Below are 19,675 nucleotides of genomic sequence, written 5' to 3'. Positions count from 1 at the left end.
TTTTTTCCCAATATCCAATCTAAATCTACCCTCCTTCAGTTTGAAGCCATTCCCCCTTGTCTTAACACTACATGTACTTGTAAAAAGTCCCTCTGGCTTTCTTGTAGGCACCCTTTAGGTACAGGAAGGCTGCTCTAAGATCTCTCCAGAGCCTTTTCCAGGCTGAACAGCCCCATCTCTCTCAGCCTGTCTTCATAGGAGAGATGCTTCAGCCCTCTGATCAGCTCCCTGCTGGGCTTGCATCAGTAGGTCTACATCCTTATTTTAAAGGCCCTAGAACTGGATGCAGTACTTCAGGTGGGGTGTCACAAGAGCAGAGCAGGGAGTTAGAGTCACAGAACAGTTGAGGTTGGAAGAGACTGCAGTGGATCATCTCGTCCAACCCCCCCTGCTCAAGCAGGGTTATCCCAGAACACATGACACAGAATTGCATCCAGACAGTTCTTGAATATCTCCAGTGAGGGGCACTCCACAACCTCTCTGGGCAATCTGTTCCAGTGCTCAGTCACCTGCACAGTAAAGAAGTTCTTCCTAATGTTCAGGTGGAACTTCCTGTGCATCAGTTTCTGCCCATTGCCTGGTACCACCAAGAAGAGCCTGGTCCGTCTTCTTGATGATCCTCTCTTCAGATACACATTGGTGATGTCCCCTCTCAGTTGTCTCTTCTTAAGGCTGAACAGGCCCAGCTCCTTCAGTCTTCCCTCATAAGAGAGATGCTCTAGTCCCTTAATCATCTTTGGCACCCTCCTCTGGACCCGCTTCAGGAGCTCCATGTCTCTCTTGTGCTGAGGAGCCCAGAGTGGGACTCAACACTCCAGATGTGCCTCACCAGGGCTGAGTAGAGGGGCAGGACCACCGCTCTTGACCTGCTAGCAATGCTTTTCTTAATGCACCCCAGGATCCCATTTGCCTTTTGGCCACAAGGGCACTGCTGGCTCATGGACAGCTTGTTGTCCACCAGGACCTCCAGGTCCTTCTCTACAGAACTGCTTTCCAGCAGGTCACCCCTAGCCTGTACCGGTGTCTGAGGTTATTCTTCCCCAGGTGCAGGCCCCTGCATTTGCCTTTGTTGAACTTCAGACAGTTCTTCTCTGCTCATCTTTCCAACCTGTCGAGGTCCTTCTGAATGCCTACGCAGCACTCTGGGGTATTGGCCACTCCTCTCAGCTTTGTGTTGTCAGCGAACTTACTAAGGAGGCATCTACCCCTTCATCCAAGTTATTGGTGAACAAGTTAAACAATACCGGGCCCAGTATTGAACCTTGGGGGATACCACTAGTGACAGGCCTCCAACTAGACCCTGTGCCACTGATTACGACCCTCTGGGATCTGCCATTCAGCCAGTTCTCAATGCACCTCTCTGTCCACTCATCTAGTCCACACTTTCTGACTTTGCCTATGAGGATATTGTGAGAGACAGTGCCAAAAGCCTTGCTGAAGTTGAGGTAGACAATATCCACTGCTCTCCCTTCATCCATCCACGTAGTTGTTTCATCGTAGAAGGTAATCAGGTTGGTCAAGCATGATTTCCTTTTAGTGAATCCATGCTGACTACTTCTGATCACCTTCTTGTCATCCATGTGGATAGAGATGGCCTCCAGAATGAGGCACTCCATCACCTTTCCAGGGATTGAGGTGAGGCTGATTGTCTGCTAGCTCCCTGGGTCCTCTTGCTTGCCCTTTGTGAAGACTGGTGTGACATTTGCTTTCCTCCAGTCCTCAGGCACCTCTCCTGATCACCATGACCTTTCAAAGATGATAGTGAGCAGCCTCGCTCTGGTGTCCATCAGCTTTCTCAGCACTCGTGGATGCATCCCATCAGGGCTCATGGACTTGTCGATGTCAAGATAGTTTAGGTGTTCTCTGACCCAACCCTCCTTGACCAAGGGAAGGTCTTCCTTCCAACATTCCTTTGCCTTGGTATCCTGGGTCAGAGATCCCTGAGGGCTGGTCTTGTCAGTGAAGACTGATGCAAAGAAGGCGTTCAGTAACTCTGCCTTCTCTGCATCCTCTGTCACCAGGGTCCCCTCTCCATTTACCAATGTTCCCACATTGTCCTTAGTTTTCCTTTTGTTACTGATGTATTGCAAGAAGCCCTTCTTGTTGTCCTTGACATCCTTGGCCAGATTTAATTCCAGGTGGTCCTTGGCCTTCTTTGTGTCATTTCTACTTACTCTGACAACCCCTCTATATTCATTCCAAGTGGCCTGACCCTGCTTCCATCTCCTGTGTATTTTTTGCTAATACTTGAGTAATGGTGAGAGATCTTTATTCATCCACAGAGGTTTCTTTCCCCCTTGGCCCAATTTCTTTCTTATTGGGATGTTCTTGAGCCAGGAGGAAGTGGTGCTTGAATATTGACCAAGTCTCTTGGACTCCTCTTCCCTGCAGGACTTATTCCCATGGGATTCTTCCAAGAAGGTCCCTGAAGAGGCTAAAGCTAGCTCTCCTGGAGTCCATGGTTACAATCTTACTCGCTACCCTGCTTCTTCCTCACCCGATATTGAACTCCACAATCTCATGGTCACTACAGCCAACGCTGCCCCCAACCTTTGCATCTCCAAAAAGGCCTTCCCTGTTTGTTAGTTTAAGGTCAAGCAGCACATCATTCTGTTGTTACCAAAAATTTGGTAAAATAAAAAACTCCCTAACACCAATGTAGCATTAAGAAGCAGGCATTCTTTATTTGGCTGGATGCATGGGGGGATAGCTCCTCCTCAAGTTGTGCATGCTCAGTACAGGAAGGTTTCTGTTTATATACTGTATTTTACATACATAATCATTGATAGTCCCAGAATAAACATACTTATGATAATCATTTCCCTGAAATCATTAACATATTTTCCTTCCCATTTATGCATGTGTTCTTTTGTCCTGGGGGTCTCTTTGGTGGTCTCTAGTGATTGGGGACCCCAATGTAACACCTGACCTGGTTGAGTTGTCAGGGCATTGGGACTGGTGAACTTCCAGTTCTCCTTCTTACACAATTGGCATTGTGCAGTTCCATAGGCTAGTGGGTTTTGGAGAACAAGCATTGTGTTAGCTCACCAGCTGTAGACAATTTTTCATTGGTAACATTCTGCCCTTTGAGGCTTGTGAAGCTTGTCTTTTTAAGCCTTCATAAGCCTCACTTTGATTTTTAATAACATCATATAAGTTCCTTGCATTGCATTAGCAGTCGTGTTTTTATGCAACTTAAAGCAAACATCATAATCACAATTATTACTATGATCACAATTATGCTTTGCAAAAGTGAGGCCAACCAACCACTCAGAGAAAATCCAAATCCTTTAAATATTTTATTTAACCAGTTACTTTCTAATTTTGTCCTTAATTTTCTGCTAGATGCAGCAACTGATTTTATCCTCACTATCTGATAATCCAATTTAGCAGTCACATTCAGAATGTGCACACAAAAAATATTGTTGTTTAAATTCAAGTATCCACATAGTCCATGTTCATGTAGTAGTAATAGATCTAAAGTCAATCTGTTTTTTAAGGCCATTTTTGTCATGCCTTACAATTGATCATTTATTTCAGCAAGCCCCAATTGAGTTGTATTTGCTAAAGCTTCCATTTGCAGAGTCAAATTGTGTATAGCTAGTCTGTTCCTAAAGGTAAATGTTTGAGGAGTAAAAATGGATTTTTATTTCCATCCCACTATAGTTTTTGTATTCTCATATGTGTTCCCAGATTTTTGTCAAATTGCTGCCTGAAGTTCCCCATGGAACTGGATTTTCTGCAGTGGTTGGTATTGGTAGGCAAGCTGTTATAGAAGTTACATTCTGTAATCTGACTTTAGGACCATATTCCCCTTCCAAAAATTTAAGATCATAGTTTCTATTATTATTATTATAAATATGCAATTATTTATCATCTTCATCTAGGTCCAATAAATAGCATCCCTCTAGAAAATCATTCTATATCTAAAACTATAGGATTTATATGAAAAGCCTCCAAGGTGTTAGTCAGTCTTGTTTCTGCTGTGTTTAATGTGCGGTTGCTGGTTTTACCCACGTGATGAAGCCAGGGTTTGATTCCTTTTACCTTGAGTGCAGTGTAGGTTACCAGGAGGACTTGATATGGTCCCTTCCACTTCTGGATTGGTCCAAAATTCCAGGTTCTGATGCACACTGTATCTCCTGGTCAGAAAGGATGTACAGGCTAGTCTAGCCCCAGTGATCTGTTGACAATGATGTACCTTTTAAGACTTAAAAGAGTTAGTTCCAGTGCTATTAAATATTAATTTCAGTAAAACTTTTGAGACTTCCCTTGCCTTGTTGGTGCAACATGGGAAAGCTTCTGGCCATCCAGAAGAAGTATCTACCAATACCAAAATGTACCAGTCCCCATTCTGCCTGGGCAGTTCTTCAAAATCAATTTGCCAATAATCACCTGGTGAATTCCCCTGTTTTACTACCCTGGCAGTGGCCTTTTTCCTTTCTTGGGATTATTTTGCAAAACAAATCACACATTTTCCAACAACTAATAGATTATTTTCCGTCATCTTTGTGCTTACTATGTTCCTTGATAAACTAGTTACCATATTCTCTATTTCCTAATGTGTTTCCTGATGTTCTAGTTCTGTTATCTTATACTTTAATTGTGGAGGTACAATTACCTGCCCACATGGGGTTACCAATCACCTGCTAGGATTTCCCATAGCTTCTAATGATGGGGCTAACTGTTCTGATTACTATAATTTGGTTTCTGTTCCCAGACATTCAACTTTTTGCTAGGTATTAGTGCAAGGATGCCTTTTTCAGCAACCTCTTTAGTTGTTTTGTCAGCTAATCGATTTCCTGTATTAACTGGGGAGTTTCCAAACTGATGGGCTTTACAAGGGCATCATGTCCACTTCTGAGTTTTGCATACTCTGTAGTAGTTGACTAATTTCTTCTTTGTACTTAATAGGTGACCTCTGTGCCGATAACAATCCCCTTTCCTTCCATATGGTTTCATGGGTGTGCATTATTCCAAAAACATATTTTAAATCAGTCCATCTGTTTACTCTTTCAGTGATTTCTAGTACTCGCTGTAAAGTCATTACTTTTGCTTTTTGTGCTGATGTGTTAAAAGGTAAAGCCTGGGCTTCTGTTGTCTGGGTTGAGGTTCCCACTGCATACCCAGCTGCCCGTTTTCCATTTCGTACCATGCTGCTTCCACCACTGTATAGGTGCAGTTCCTGGTCCTGGATGGGATTGCTCTTGAGATCCACTCTGCCAGAACACACTTGTCCAATGGTTACCAGGCAGTCATGGTACAAAGGTCTCTGGGCTTCTTCTGAAGCCTGGAGAAAAAATGGTTGGGTTTAAAGTAATCATTACCTTAAGCACCTCAACATTGTCCTGCTCCAATAGGGCAACCTGGTATTTCAGCATCCTGCTGGCAATATCCAATGTCCTTCTTTTTGTTCCAAACCAGCTATTACCATGTGTTTCTCTGCAGCTACCACTGCTTTCAGGTATCCAGGTCATCCTTTACTCACATTGTCCAATTGTTTGGACAGGCTGCTTCTATGACCCCAAATGCTGCACCAGTCCCCCTAGTGCCAGGTGCATCCCTTCATGCCCAAATAACTCAAATGGTTTGGTTCAAATGTGAGAGTCACAGTGCAGTGGTTGTCATTAAGGTTCTTTTAGGACTTCAAAGGCCCTCTGACTCTCAGGAGTTCACACTAAGTATTTTTCAGTGGAGGATTGTACAAGGGTTTTGCCAGTACCCCATAATTGTCAATCCATAACGACACCATCCAGCCATACCTAAGAAGGCTTGTAGTCTTTTGCTCTGGAGTCTGACAAACTACTTCTTTTTAGCTGCTTCCCAAGCTTTTTTCCTGCAAGATCTCAAAACTAAGATATATTACTGTTTTGCTTGAAGGCTTACCCAGCTCCTCCTTGGCTTGGAGGGCACTAAGCCTGTTTGTTAATAGCAAGTCTTCAGGAGGAACAAGAGCATTCCTCCTTGTACAGAGAGTGGTTAGTTGTCGCGGTCTGGTCAGATGGTCAAGGTGCCACAACCTTCCTCGCCAGAAGCGTCTTTAAAAAGACACCTGGTATGACAGGGGCACGGGCACTCTTAGGCGTAGAGTGACTAGCTCTTTTGTGAGGCTGCCTGAGCAGCAGATCCACACTTGCCACCTTGCGTGACACAGGAATAAAACAGCAAGATGAGGTCTTTCTGATCTCCAGGAGAGCTTCTTTATGATGTCCAAAGGGGAAAGAACCAAATAGCCCAAGGGAAGAGGGACTATATAGGGTAGCCAGGGGGTGGGGTTTCATAACTTGGCCAATGGGGAAAGGAATTGAGAAAGGGACCAGTCAGGGAGAGGATCCAAAAAGAACCAATCAGGAGGGGTAAAAACCAGGAACAAGGGGAATAACCAATAGGGTATGGAACATTAACATAGAACTGCAAAGGCTCATGGGTTGAAGCATTTTGCTCACCCTGAGCTACAAGGAAGTCTCCCAAGGGGACTTCCCAAAGAGGAGTCACTGCTATCTGAGGCAGCCTAGAGGCTGCATACTCTCCAAGAGAGTGAAATGTCTTCTGTGGATGGTCTAGGGACCACTACAGTTTCCAGCCTTCTTTTGACTTTGGATTTCTTGAGACATGGTGCAGAGCCTGTGTGCATCTCTGATGTAGAGAGGGGCTGAAACTCCTCAGTCTGTAGGGTCTCTGAGAATATCCTGTCTATCTCTTTCTCATCTTCATGAATGCTGTGCAGTCTGCTTACTTCCTCACATTACTCCTTGACTTGGTCACATAGCTCCTTGACAGGGACACACCTTCTGCAGAGGAGATGATTCAGCCCCAGCTTCCCAGACAGGCATCAGGCACTCCTTATAACCAGAGGCCTGCAGAGCTGCATCTGCTGTCAGGTCTGTCGCTGGTGCAGTAACTCAAACAGCCACTGGGGAACGAGCTCTACAGTGTCATCACCATAACGTTGGGAGGTCACACTAGTAAGACTGGGAAAGAAGGGGCTTCCTTTGCCCCTTGGTGTTAACTGCTGCTCCTATTTACTGCTCTCTGGTACTGCTACTGTGTTGGCCCTCCTATAGAGAGGAGCCCTTCATGTCAACTGCAGTGCAAACTGCTGCAACCCACCTTGGCTGACATGCCATGTCCTGTTTACCCCCTCTGTTTGCTGTGCTCCTGGTCTCTTGTGCTCTGAGGGCTCCTGCACCTGAGCTGTTCACCTCTGTGAGTGACTGAGCTTAAATCAGCTGCTGTCACTCCTGGCCCTGCCCATGCTGAGTCAGCTGCTCTTGTTCAAGCTCCACATGGGTCTTGATGCTCTCCTGGGGTTACCCTGCCTTTAGAAACTCACTGTTTGCTACAATCTCCTGCTCTGCTGCAGGATGTGCCTGCACAAGAGCTGTTTGCTCCCTCAATGTGCTAGCCATGCTTTGATGTAGCCCAGGACACAGTTTGTTTCTGGGCTGCGAGTGCAGATTGCCAGCTCGTGTTGAACTTCTCATCAACCACGACCCCAAAGTCCTTCTTGGCAGGGCTACTCTCAATGCATTCTCTGCCCAGCCTGTACTTGTGCTTGGGATTGCCCTGACCCAGGTGCAGGACCTTGCACTTGGCCTTGTTGAACTTTATGAGGTTCACACAGACCTACCTCTCAAGCCTGTCCAGGTCCCTCTGGATGCCATTCCTTCCCTCTAGCACGTTGACCACACCACACAGCTCGGTGTCATTGGCAAACTTGCTGAGGGTGCACTTAATCTTGCTGTCCATGTCACTGACACAGATGGTAAATAGTGCTAATCCAAACACTGACCCCTGAGGACACCACTTTTCACTGGTCTTCACTTTACATAGAGCTGTTGACTGCAACTCTTTGAGTGTGACCATCCAGCTAATTCCTTATCCACTGAGTGGTCCACCCATCAAATCCCAATCTTTATAGTTTAGAGCCCAGGATGTCATGTGGGACACTGTCAAATGCTTTGCACAAGTCATCTCAGGTAGTGGTTCTGGTAGAAGCAGAAACAAAACTGGTCTAGTGGAAGGTGTCCCTGCCCATGGACTAGGTGATTTTTGAAGGTCCCTTCCAACCCAAAAAATTATGTGATTCTAAGATATAGTCCTATTCTGGCTTATATTGAGAGGTTTTTATTTGTTTGTTTTGTTCTCTTTCAGTATCCTGTGGAACACCCAGACAAATTCCTCAAATTTGGCATGACCCCATCAAAAGGGGTTCTGTTCTATGGGCCACCTGGTTGTGGTAAGACACTCCTGGCCAAAGCCATTGCTAATGAATGCCAGGCAAACTTCATTTCCATCAAGGGGCCGGAATTGCTCACCATGTGGTTTGGCGAGTCTGAAGCCAACGTGCGTGAGATCTTTGACAAAGTAAGTGTTTCTTCTATTCCTTGTGCTATGTTTGTGCTGAGGTACTCACAAACCCTCTACTGCATTCGTCTTACTGGCCTGGCTCTTGTTTGTGTGTTTTGTTTTCTCTGCTTGCACTAAGAGCAGAGGCTGCTTTTCTGATAGGGTATGAATTCTCTCTGGCAATATAGCTATTTAGATGGTTTTCTCCTACTGGAATTTGTATCTGTTGTTACAGGATTGTAAATGCCCCAGTGTCTTAGCAGTGAGGCTAGCATTAAGATGGCATAGATATTCTCTGCATCCCTGAAAACTTATTTCAACACCTCATTAGCCATCACCTACAGATTTTTAAAGCATGTTATGTATCAGCGATTGATGGAGAGACGGGGAGACTGACCATGATCAGAATCCGATTTTACTCAGATTTTCCAAGAACTTATATACCATTTCAGTAAGGTTAATAATTTCTACTACAATAATTAGGTTAAAAGATCATACAAACAACTCATACATTTTTCAACATCTTCATCGTAGGGGGTTGATTGATTCTTCTTCTGTAAGCAGGTTTCTAATCCCATCTTCTCATAAGCTCAAAGTTCTGTTTGTCCTCGCCAGGGCATCCTAGTCACCAGACTGGATATGCTAATTAAGTCTGTCTCACTCTTGTGAATCCCCACAGTTACGGATTCTTCTTTTTCTGCAGTTGGACTAAATGATCATTGTAGGTCACTTCAAACTGAAATTATTCTATTCTATTCTATTCTATTCTATTCTATTCTATTCTATTCTATTCTATTCTTGTCCTGCAAATATATATGGCTTGCAAAGGAGCTCACTTCCACTGCCCAGTTTCCCTGTAGACAGTTTGACCTCCTGTCCCAGGAGGTTATCTGCATAGATTATCTCAGGAATCCTCACTCCTGTCGTCAGGGAAGGTGCTGAAAGAGTAAAGTTGGAAAGAGAGACAAAAATTTAGGTTGAGAGAGAACCTCAGGTTATTTGGTCCAGCTGTTTGTCCAGAGCAGGGAGGTAGCTTGGAAATTCAATCAGATTGCTCAGGGCTGTCTTGGTTTGAAAGACGGGTGTCTGCCAAGGAAGGTGTGAGAACCTCCCCTGGAATGGAAAATATGACCCTCTTCCCTCCAAATTATTATAACTTTGAAATTAAGGGACTCTCAGGCAAATATATGGGAAAAGGAATAACAGTTCTTTACAAGTATGTATATGTGTAACAAGGCAAACAAACAACAATGGCAGCAACAACAAACAAAACCAGAAACCAAATAACAGCCTTCTCTTGGCTGTCAAGCACTTTCCCCTTTTGGTGTAGTTATGGTCACAGATGGCAGGGCTGCTGTTGACTCCCAGTGGGGCAGGGCAGGTGCAATGATTCACTCGCGGCTGCAGGCACAAAAGTAATTCTCGCGCTGTGGCATGAGCTCAGCTGTCTCTCACCTGGGTAATGGTGGGCACAGCTGGTGGGAGAGGTGTAAAAGGGGCTTCCTTTACAAACTCATGAAGGAGCAGTCAGTCCCGGTGTCCCTCCGGATAGCGAAATGAGCTGTAGCAAGAACCTTGGAAGCAGCAAGCTGGAACAGCAGAAGTGAGCAGACCCGGGGTAGCAAACAAAATGTATCAGAAACTCTGCAGCTGTAGCAGGAGCCACGGGGTGTCTCGATAGGCACAGTGCTGGGTTAAAGTGTAGCAAAAACCCCAGAGCAGTGGCAGAAAAACAGCAGGGCTGGGCAGTGGCAGCCCAGCTCCCAAAGGCAGCTGGGGAGAGGCTCTCTTGGAGAAGGAGGGGCTCAGGGTCTCAGGGTTTTCCCCTGAGGCATCCAAGTAGATGGTGAGGGTCCTTTCCAGTGAGGTAGGGTGTTAATAAGGTCTCAGTGCAACAGTCACTCTTGCAACAAGCAAAAGCCTCACTTATGGTAGGAGAGAACAATAAGGGGCTGGACTCTATAGTAGCAGTGATAGCAGCAGCTTGACTGTTCCCTCCAAAGAGAGGGAGAGGAGCTGAGCCCAGGCCAAAATCTCAGGGTATCTTTGGCCTTCCAATGAAAAAACCCCTCAAGTAAGAGAGTAGCCAGCTGCACTCTTCCCCTTCCTCCTCCTCCCAGACACATATTTTGTCTCTCTTAAGTATCGGTAGTTATTGTCTCTTGGCAACAAATGGGACAAAATTCCATGAGAGAAAGGAAAAAAAAAAAGGAAAAATTCTAACTTCCAACAAGGGCCTTGTGTTCTGAACATGTGCTAAGGATGGAGAATCCCTGACCTCTCTGGGCCCTGTGCTAGTGTTTGAGCTCTCACACTGTGAAGTTTTTTTCCCCCCTTATTTCTAACTGGAATTTTCTTTGCAGCCATTTGTGTCTCTGATCTTTCATCCTTATGCTGCGCATTTTGAAGAAGGATATAGCTCCCTTTTCCCTATAACTCTACATATTAGGTAGTTGAAGACAGATTGGATTTCCCCCTTCCATATGATATTTGTTACCTGTGTGAAAACAGAGTTCCACTCTCTTTTAAAAATTTATAAGTTTAATAAAAATAAAAATAGACAATAAGGAGACAGAATAGGCAAAGTTTTCTCAGCCGAGGGTGCTTGGCACAAGGTCTGCCAGCAGCACACTTCACCCTTTTGGATTTCTACCTTTAAGGATTGCTGTGTTGAATATTCAGTAGATGTTAATCAAACATCCCTTTTTGATCTGTTTTAAGTATCCCGGATCATCTTATCTAATACATTTATTTGTGAGTGGCTCCACTCTGTCTCGTAACATGGGTATAAATTTTCTTCTGAGGTTTTCTGGTTCTTTTCATTTGGATAAGAAAACAGAAAGTTAACTGGTTTTTTATGAAAGGTCACAAGATGACACCCCCCCCCAACTTCTGGCTTGGTGGTTTAGACATTACAAAGAAGATAAAAAAACCCAGTCTTTTACTGTTAACCCTCTGGTATAATCAGAAAATACACATTCATTGCCTTTCTAAAATCTATTAATAAAACATAATACAGTACGATTATACATATAGTAGTCATGTTAATATTTGCAAAAAGTCAACTATATAATATGCATTTATAACACCTGTGAGAAAAGAACCCCACTCTTGAAATTTTTTAAAAGTTTAATAAGGGACAAATCAATAAAGCAAAAGTAACAGTGTTGAGTGCTTAGTGATGGCCAGAGGCACACCAGCTAACCATAGCAACTCTTCTTATATACTTTTTCTATTGCATTGGTCAAATACATATTCATAAAGATTATACATATTCAGACATTTTTTTTGAACTCATTTACATGTTCCAGGAATTCTTTAGCTTGATTCAACCCCTGATTCGCCTTTTTAGAGTACGTGCACTAATTGTGGATGTGGTTTTGAGGGTCATGTGTCACTTCTTCACAATGGCCCCCTGTTCCATGGTTTCAGCAGGTGACAGTTATTGGTAGTCGAAGGGTCAGTAGCAGGGGTCCTCATCACATCGTTCCTCAAATTTGATCTGACCATGCAGATGGTTATAGCTATTTCTGTTATTGTAAGTTAACCACGAGTACTTTAAATCAACATCAGCTATTTTACAAATATATCTGAGTTATTTTCATTATTGTCAGTTACAAAAATAAAAGCAATAGTTATCATTTCACAACTACAGCTACTTCTGCAAAAGTTAACATTTTAATGCACAACACATAGCATTCACTTTAATATTTGTGAAAGTCAAAACTATAATATGTGTTTATCACACTGTCCACAAACTAAAATATCATCCATAAATGATATTCTGAGGATATGAGCTACACAGGGGCCAGGGCATTGGCCACAAAAAGCTGACAAATTATACTATATCAAAAGCAGTTAAAAGTGATTACAAACTGTACTATATCAAAATTGTTGTGATTAATAATAATTTGCAAAAGCCAATACAAAATAGCAAAAGCCAACAACTACATAGTTATTTATAACATAACCTACTGATACTCAAGTGCCTAAATGTCTCAGTTTGAGACAAGTTTAGGAGGAAACATCCTGAAAGGAATGTCTCCTCTGAAGAAGGCAGGTTTTGGCAGTCAATCCCTGTAGTGGATTGACTGCTGGCCAAACGCCAGCGCATTCACGAAAATCATCTACTCATCTTCCTCTGCTATAATTGGGGCAGAGGAGGGGAAAAAAAAAGTTAAACTAAAGCTTGTGGGATTGAGATAAGGATTAGGCGAAAATGCTTTAGGTGCAAAACAGGCTCAAAATTTTAAAGGATGTGAAGAAAACTTTATTAACAGAACTAAAAGAATGATAAGAACTAAATAAACCTTTATAACGTTTTTCTCCCCCCAGCCATTCTTTCCTTCTCACTGACAACGTATAGAGACAAAACCTGTGATTATCAGTCAGTTTACCACTTCTAAAAAAGAATCTTTCTTCAGTTCATTTAAGGATAGGAGTCTCTTTTGCCATGCACAAGAAAGTTTCCTTCGGGTTTTAAGTTCACGGTTAAACAGTCCGCCTGGTAAAAACTTGTTTGCTTCGTGAAAGTCCCTTCCATCGACTTACAGTTTTTTGCACAACTGCTCTCGAGGGCCATTTTGGCTAATGGGGTATAATTTTAAGGATGACCTGTTCTACTATAGAAGCAAAAGTTCTCTTCTTCTGTCTCTGAAAGCAAAAGTTCTCTCTCTGTTCAAGTCAGATCACAGCTTCTTTCAACATCTATATTTTCTAATTCTCTTCTGAGCTGTGGATGAACGCTACATCCCCCCATGTGCTTTATGAATTACAGGAAAATAGTCCGGTGTATTATATTCTCACCTTGGCTTGCAAAAGGTTTTCAGCTCCGAAACTGGAGCATCTCCTGTCCTTCTTTCTTCTGGACTTCAGCCCCTCCTTCTTCACTGACCTTGGTGTCGCCCTGCTGTTTTCTTCATGTGCCTTCACCTTTCCTTTTCTCTGACTCGGGAGAAGATTGACATCTGTAGGTTTTATCTGTTCTCAAGTGGAATTTTACAGCACTGAAAGGGTTAATCTCGTCCGGGCCCTGCATCCAGGAATTGCGGCTTCTGCCTCTTGCTGCTGGTCATGTGATCTTCCCCAGCACTGCACAAGCCATGCCGGCCACCGTTTTCTGTCCTTTTGTCTGCAGTGTGGCTGATTAGAAGCAGACAGACACGCAAAGTCTCTTGCTGGCTGGGCTAGGATGGCGGCAGCCGCTCCGGCCGCATGGCTGTTTTCCAGCCCCGGCCGCTCTCAATTCCAGCTGCGGGGCCACTTCCTGCAGAGAGTGCAGAGCTGCTCACTGGTCTCAGCCGCATGGTGCCCCATGGCTCCATGGGTGGAGCTCGGCAGCTTGCGGCTGGAACAGGGTCCGGCCTGGCCTGGAGCCCAGCAGAACCGGCCCAGCCCGATGACTGTGGGAGGAGCTCGGCAGTGGCAGGATTTCAGCAGCCACACCACAGCCCCGGCTTCCCCTCCTCCCGCCTGGCAGCCAGGCCACACGGGCCCGGCTCAGCCTTACCGGGAAGGGGTGGGGGTGAGAGGGCCTCCACTCTTGCAGAAAGCAGGAAATAAGAGAGAACTTTTTGTGGTTTCACCTTTCTTAAATATGGTATTCATAGAGGCGGTTCTAGCTTCTCTAATTGGCTAATTGGTGTATCAGTTCTCAAAGCCAGGCAGCTATTGGTTTTGCCAGGCATGGAGGAAGCTGTAATGTTCTTTACAGAGAGAATTACTTCTGTGCGTGATGTTTTTTTCCCTTAACTAAAACCAAGCTATTTCAAACTACCATACTCCCCCACCACTGATACAAAAGGAATTTCTCGGAGGAAAGTGAAAAAAACCTGTTTATTTAACACACACACACAGAGTGCACGCAGGCATGGGAAAAAACTAATAATGTTAAATATTAAAACCTTCTCACTGCAAAGAAAGCTGGTGGATTCAGAGTTCTTTCTGTAGGTGTGGCTTGGCTCCTTCTGAGGTCCAGAGTTGGAATGCAGTGTCCCAGGGCCTCCTCACCGGCTCCCAGTAATGGTCTGTTCTTGGACCAGAGCAAAGCTGAACAGTTCCAGAAGAAGCCACAGAAGTCAATGGAGAACCTGTATGCAGTACCAGGAAAGCTTCTTGCCTCAGCTAACAAAAAAGCTAGCTAAAAGCAAATATATACTCCCTCTTTGTGCTGCACAGCACAGCTGAGAGAACTAAGCAAAGGATGTGTGTTTGAACACAGACTGCAAAAAGAATTCCCCCAGCTTACCCCTGTCTCTTGGACCCAGCTGAAAGTTACAGGACCCATTCCTGGGCATAAAGCAGACAATAGGGGATACAGTATCATAAAGTCACCCCAAGACACTAAATAACCAATTGATGTCCCCAGATCCTGGAGGGAGATCTGGTGTGTAGAAGGGAATACAGGTGACCTTGCTCCTGATAAGTATTAGCTATGTTAATTACCCAATTCAGCCTCTCCCCTGATGAGTCACAGCTGATTTATTAAAAAAATATGGATATTGATCTAATACCAATATCCAACTATGACGGACAAAGACTCTCTAACAGTTTAAAGTTAGAAAGTGTATGTTTATTACGACGCAGGGCAGCGTGCGGGATAGCTCCCAAATACACACGTGCAATTCACAGATGATCACAGGGTCTTTTTATGTACAGGAGTATTGAATACCCAAAACACAAATGCATATTCATAACTCTGGTACATCCCATTCCCCGCTTTGTATGTTAATTAGCCAAAAAGCTATTAAGCATGTGTAGTTTGTTCTTTGAAATGGATCAATGGTCTTTTTTATGGGGTGGGGTCCCAAAATGATGAAGTAAGATGGGTCTTCTTCACTTTGACTTTTTAACCTTTTAGTGTTGCATGAGAACTGAATCCTGTTTTTCCAGGACTGTTTGATTTATGATTGTATTGTATTCTTGGAGTCTATTGATGAGTCAGAATGCACAAACATAGTTTGACAGGCTTCATGATTTATCAGTTCCTTAAATCCAGCTTCTGTTAACAAAGGGAAGCTTATCTATCTTACCTCAGCAATATCTAGTTTAACTAAAGTCCTTAATTCTTCAAAATGAATGTGTCACAGCTATATCCAATAAAGATAAGTGTGATAAAAGAGAGTGGATTAGCCGGTGAGGGAGGAGGAATCTTGAGGAAGTTGGAATGAGAGGATCCTGAAGAAGGATCCTGAGGGGAGAGAATCCCTGCTGTGAGATCAGTCTGGGTCTGCAGTTAGAGCCTGTTGTTGGAACCTGCAGTCAGTCTAGCTAAGTAAAAGCCTGCATTCAGAGTCTGCAAACTAATATATGCAGCCATAGTTTAGCAGGAAATAACCAGCAGTCAGAGGCTGCAAGGGAAGCCTACAGTAGGAGCTTGCTGGAGCCAGAGTCGGTGGATAGCTGGAGTCAGGATGACTAAGCTGTAAAGAGGAATAAACCAGGACCCTTTTCATGCTATGATAAACAAAAAGTCTGTGTCTTGGATCATTTTTACCCTCTAATGAGGGCTGCTGCAACTTGGCAAATTGGCTCCAGCTTTTCCTCTAGGCATTAGAGTTACCACCCTTCCGCCTGGTTCACAGTGCTCTTAGCTTTGGGAAATGCAGCTTGTTGTTCAGGAGAATTTAATTGACTGTTTGTGTGGCAGGAGACTGTTCCATAGCAAGTCCTCCAAGCTGTCCTTGTGGCAGCAGAGCTCTGGTGTACTTCTCTAAGCTGCTTTAAATGTAGGGTAGACTTATTGTTAAGTCAGCATGTTCCTTGCCTAGTGGTATTAACATGGAGTAATTGTTCCCATTTGCTTTTTGCAGGCCCGCCAAGCAGCCCCATGTGTGCTCTTCTTTGATGAGCTGGACTCCATCGCCAAGGCCCGAGGTGGGAATATCGGTGATGGTGGTGGTGCTGCAGATCGTGTCATCAACCAGATTCTGACCGAGATGGATGGCATGTCCACCAAGAAAAACGTCTTCATCATTGGTGCCACCAACAGGCCAGACATCATTGACCCAGCCATCCTGCGCCCCGGCCGCCTGGATCAGCTCATCTACATCCCCCTGCCTGACGAGAAGTCCCGGGTTGCAATTCTTAAGGCCAATCTGAGGAAATCACCAGTTGCCAAGGTAGGATCTGTGCTTTGACTATGTCTGGCTTTGGTTTGTTATAAGCTGCACATGTTCTTCAAAAGCTGGGGATAGAGTAGAGGGCTAGTGACTGCTCCATGCAGTCTAGAGCTGGGAAACCTTCAGTCCCTGAAGGATGGAAGTGAAGAAGTAGGGGGAGGCTTGAGCTCTGAGAGTAGATATTAATGAAGGTAGGTGTTGGTGTGTAAGCACAGCAGGTCTTTATCACATGGTGGAGTTTGCCCACAGTGTAGGAACAGGAAAGCCTGTTATGGCAAGATGGAAAAGATTCTTGTACTCTGAAAGAAAAGTAAATGTAGTAAACAGGTGGGAAATGGAAACTGAAGAGGAACTACTGAAGTTAATTGTTGCTGAACTTAATTTTTGCAAGAGTTCCTTGCATAGGGAGCAGGCAATATTGAAACTGATAGTTAATCAGAGAAAAGCAGATGTCAAGTGAGAGCACAAGCTATTTTATGCCAAGCTTACCTTTTTAGGTGCTATTGGGAAGGAAAGCTTCAAAGGAGGTTGCAGTACTATTCCCTCAGTTGAAGGGAAGGAGCAGAAGGTTGGTTGTCTTGATCTGCCTGTGTGTCATTCTTTTTCTAATCTGACAGTATTTCATTTGACTCCTAATGCTGAGACCAGAGTAAATCATATCCTAAATCCACAAGACAACTTGCCTCTTCTTGAGGGTAAACAATGCAGAGGCATTTTTCCCCTTTACTCCACTCTCATGATACCCCACCTGGAGTACCGTGTCTAGCTCTGGGGCCCCCAGCATAGGAAGGACATGGACCTGTTGGAGCAAGTCCAGAGGAGGCCATGAAAATACTCGGGGGGCTGGAGCTCCTGCTATGAAGAGAGGCTGAGAGACCTAAGGCTGTTCAGCCTGGAGAAGAGAAGGATCTGGGGAGACTTCATTGCAGCCTTCCAATACCTAAAGGGAGCTTGCAGAAAAGATGGAGAAGGGACTCTGTCAGTTTGTGTAGTGATGGGACAAGGGTGAATGGCTTCAAGCTGAAAGAGGGCAGGGTTCGATGGGATACTGGGAAGAAATTTTTTACTGTGAGGGTGGTGAGGCCCTGACACAAGTTGCCCAGAGAAGTTGTAGATGCCCTGTCCCTGGAAGTGTTTAAGGCCAGACTGGATAGGGCTCTGAGCAGCCTGGTCTAGTGGAAGGTGTCCCTGCCCATGGCAGGAGGATTGGAAATAGATGATCATTGCGGTCCCTTCCAACCCAAAGCATTCTGTGATTTACAGCTGCTTCCCAGGATCTTGCTGGGTGTGTGGGGATTATGGCATGCCTTTATATGTGGTTAACTTTTCCCAAAACCAAGAACCTTAATAGCTCATCTTTTCAAAGTTGGCCAAAGTTGAGGCAGCACCTTTATACCATGAGATCTAAAGACACTTTTTTGTCACCTGAGGATGTAAAGTATAAAGGGCAGGCCTCTCTGGCAGGATGGTTTTTGTTTGTTTTGTTCTGTTGTTGTTTTGTTTGGGGTTTTTTTCTACTAGGACGTTGACCTGGATTTCCTAGCTAAGATGACCAATGGCTTTTCGGGAGCTGACCTGACAGAAATTTGCCAGCGTGCCTGCAAACTGGCCATCCGTGAATCCATCGAGAGTGAGATCAGGCGAGAACGTGAGAGGCAGACCAACCCTTCTGCTATGGTGAGTGGGATACTCCAAGCTTTCCCCACTTATGACCACAGGCAGCCCACCTCTGCCTGTGGGTGAAGCAGGATGCATTCATCTTCATAATCCTCATTTGGGGATGGGTGGGGTCTCAGCAGAGAGCATGGAATGGGAGCATGAGGCCCTCCTGGGGTACCTCACTGTCAGCATTGCTCAGAAGGACAGCCCCTGCTGCAGCCCTGACTTAGTCTGCCACAGTATCTCTCTCCAGCTCCAGCTTTGGTGGGTGTTGGAGCCTCCTGATCTAGTGGGAGGCTGTGGGTGGCTGTTGGGCCACAGAGCTTGGGCATGCAGCTCACCTGGTCCCTCTGTCCTGCTGCAGGAGGTGGAGGAGGACGACCCAGTTCCTGAGATACGCAGGGATCACTTTGAGGAGGCCATGCGTTTTGCTCGCCGCTCTGTCAGTGACAATGACATCAGGAAATACGAGATGTTTGCACAGACCCTACAGCAGAGTCGTGGCTTTGGCAGCTTCAGGTAAACATGAGAAGGGCAGTGCGGCTCAGTTACCCCAGAACAGAGCATTGAGGCAGCTTTCTGCTGGATTCTGGGTAACAAATTCCTTCTTCCACTGCATTTTCCCATTTTCCCCAGCATGTACAGCACCAAGCTGTGTGTGGCAGGTGTAGGCTGTGCTGCAGGTTGTTTGTAGCTGCTCTGTTAGTATTCCTGAAGTCCAACAACCCTTTTTTCTTTAACACAAGTGTCTTGGTTTAAGACAATTTAAGAGGGAGACTCTGAAATGAATTACCTCCCCTTATAGCTTTAAATAATCCTTTTCTACCAATAAAGAGAGACAAACACGAGTAGATATAAGTGAAAAAATAAAAGTTTACTAAAAAACCCAAAACAGTAACAGGCAAAAAATAACAGTGATAATCACTAGTTACAAAGTTGCTAAATCTCACTGAGTCCCCAGGAAGAAAGAGAAACTCAAAATGGCAGAGTAAACCCCCTGAAGATGGCGCCCTCCACAGATGACCACATGTGGGGAAACAAAGGCAAAACGGTTTAATCTCCACCCATAAATGCAGAGGAGGTCCCCCTAATTGTCCCATGGAACAATGACAACATGGCAGAGAGTCTTCTTTCTGGGCCATGCATTTGAGAGAGAGCAAAGGAATCAACGTGCAAACAAGCCTCCACAGTTCCAAAGCTCCCTCCTCCCCAAAAATGAACAACCAGAGCAGGGGAAAACAAAACCTGGGAAAACTATTTCTGTCCAAAAAGAGTCAATGCTGCCAGGGAGCTGACACAGGCTCTCGTGGTGGCTCAGCAGGCTTCCTCTCTCTCTCTGCCTCTTCCTTGGCCGGCTGGATCCAGCCAGTGTCAGCACTGCAGCCTCCAAGCCACTGGTGTTGGTGCTACTGTCTGGGGTCTCTGTTCTGATTGATGAGGGAGAAAAAAAACCTGACTTCTGAGCACCAAAGAGCAGTGGCCCAACCCTGACTGGCAAAATTCACTCTGAAACAGTTTTTGATTGCAAAATGCAGCTTCTCATGTTG

At 44.8% G+C, this 19,675-nt stretch overlaps 1 protein-coding gene across 1 annotated transcript in view; it reads left to right on the top strand.

Moving 5' to 3' along the window:
• The window catches only part of LOC310922139 (transitional endoplasmic reticulum ATPase), a 41,501-nt gene that overhangs the window by 21,034 nt on the left and 792 nt on the right, over nt 1-19,675 (top strand). The window contains exons 13-16 of the mRNA XM_083882536.1: nt 8,155-8,367; nt 16,161-16,469; nt 17,991-18,146; nt 18,493-18,647. Coding sequence (XP_083738662.1) covers nt 8,155-8,367; nt 16,161-16,469; nt 17,991-18,146; nt 18,493-18,647 — 833 coding nt within the window. The remainder of the gene's footprint in view (nt 1-8,154; nt 8,368-16,160; nt 16,470-17,990; nt 18,147-18,492; nt 18,648-19,675) is intronic.

Source organism: Zosterops lateralis (genome assembly GCF_965231275.1).
Source record: "Zosterops lateralis genome assembly, chromosome: W".
Classification (NCBI taxonomy): Eukaryota; Metazoa; Chordata; class Aves; order Passeriformes; family Zosteropidae; genus Zosterops; species Zosterops lateralis.
This window is presented reverse-complemented; position numbering and strand designations above follow the sequence as displayed.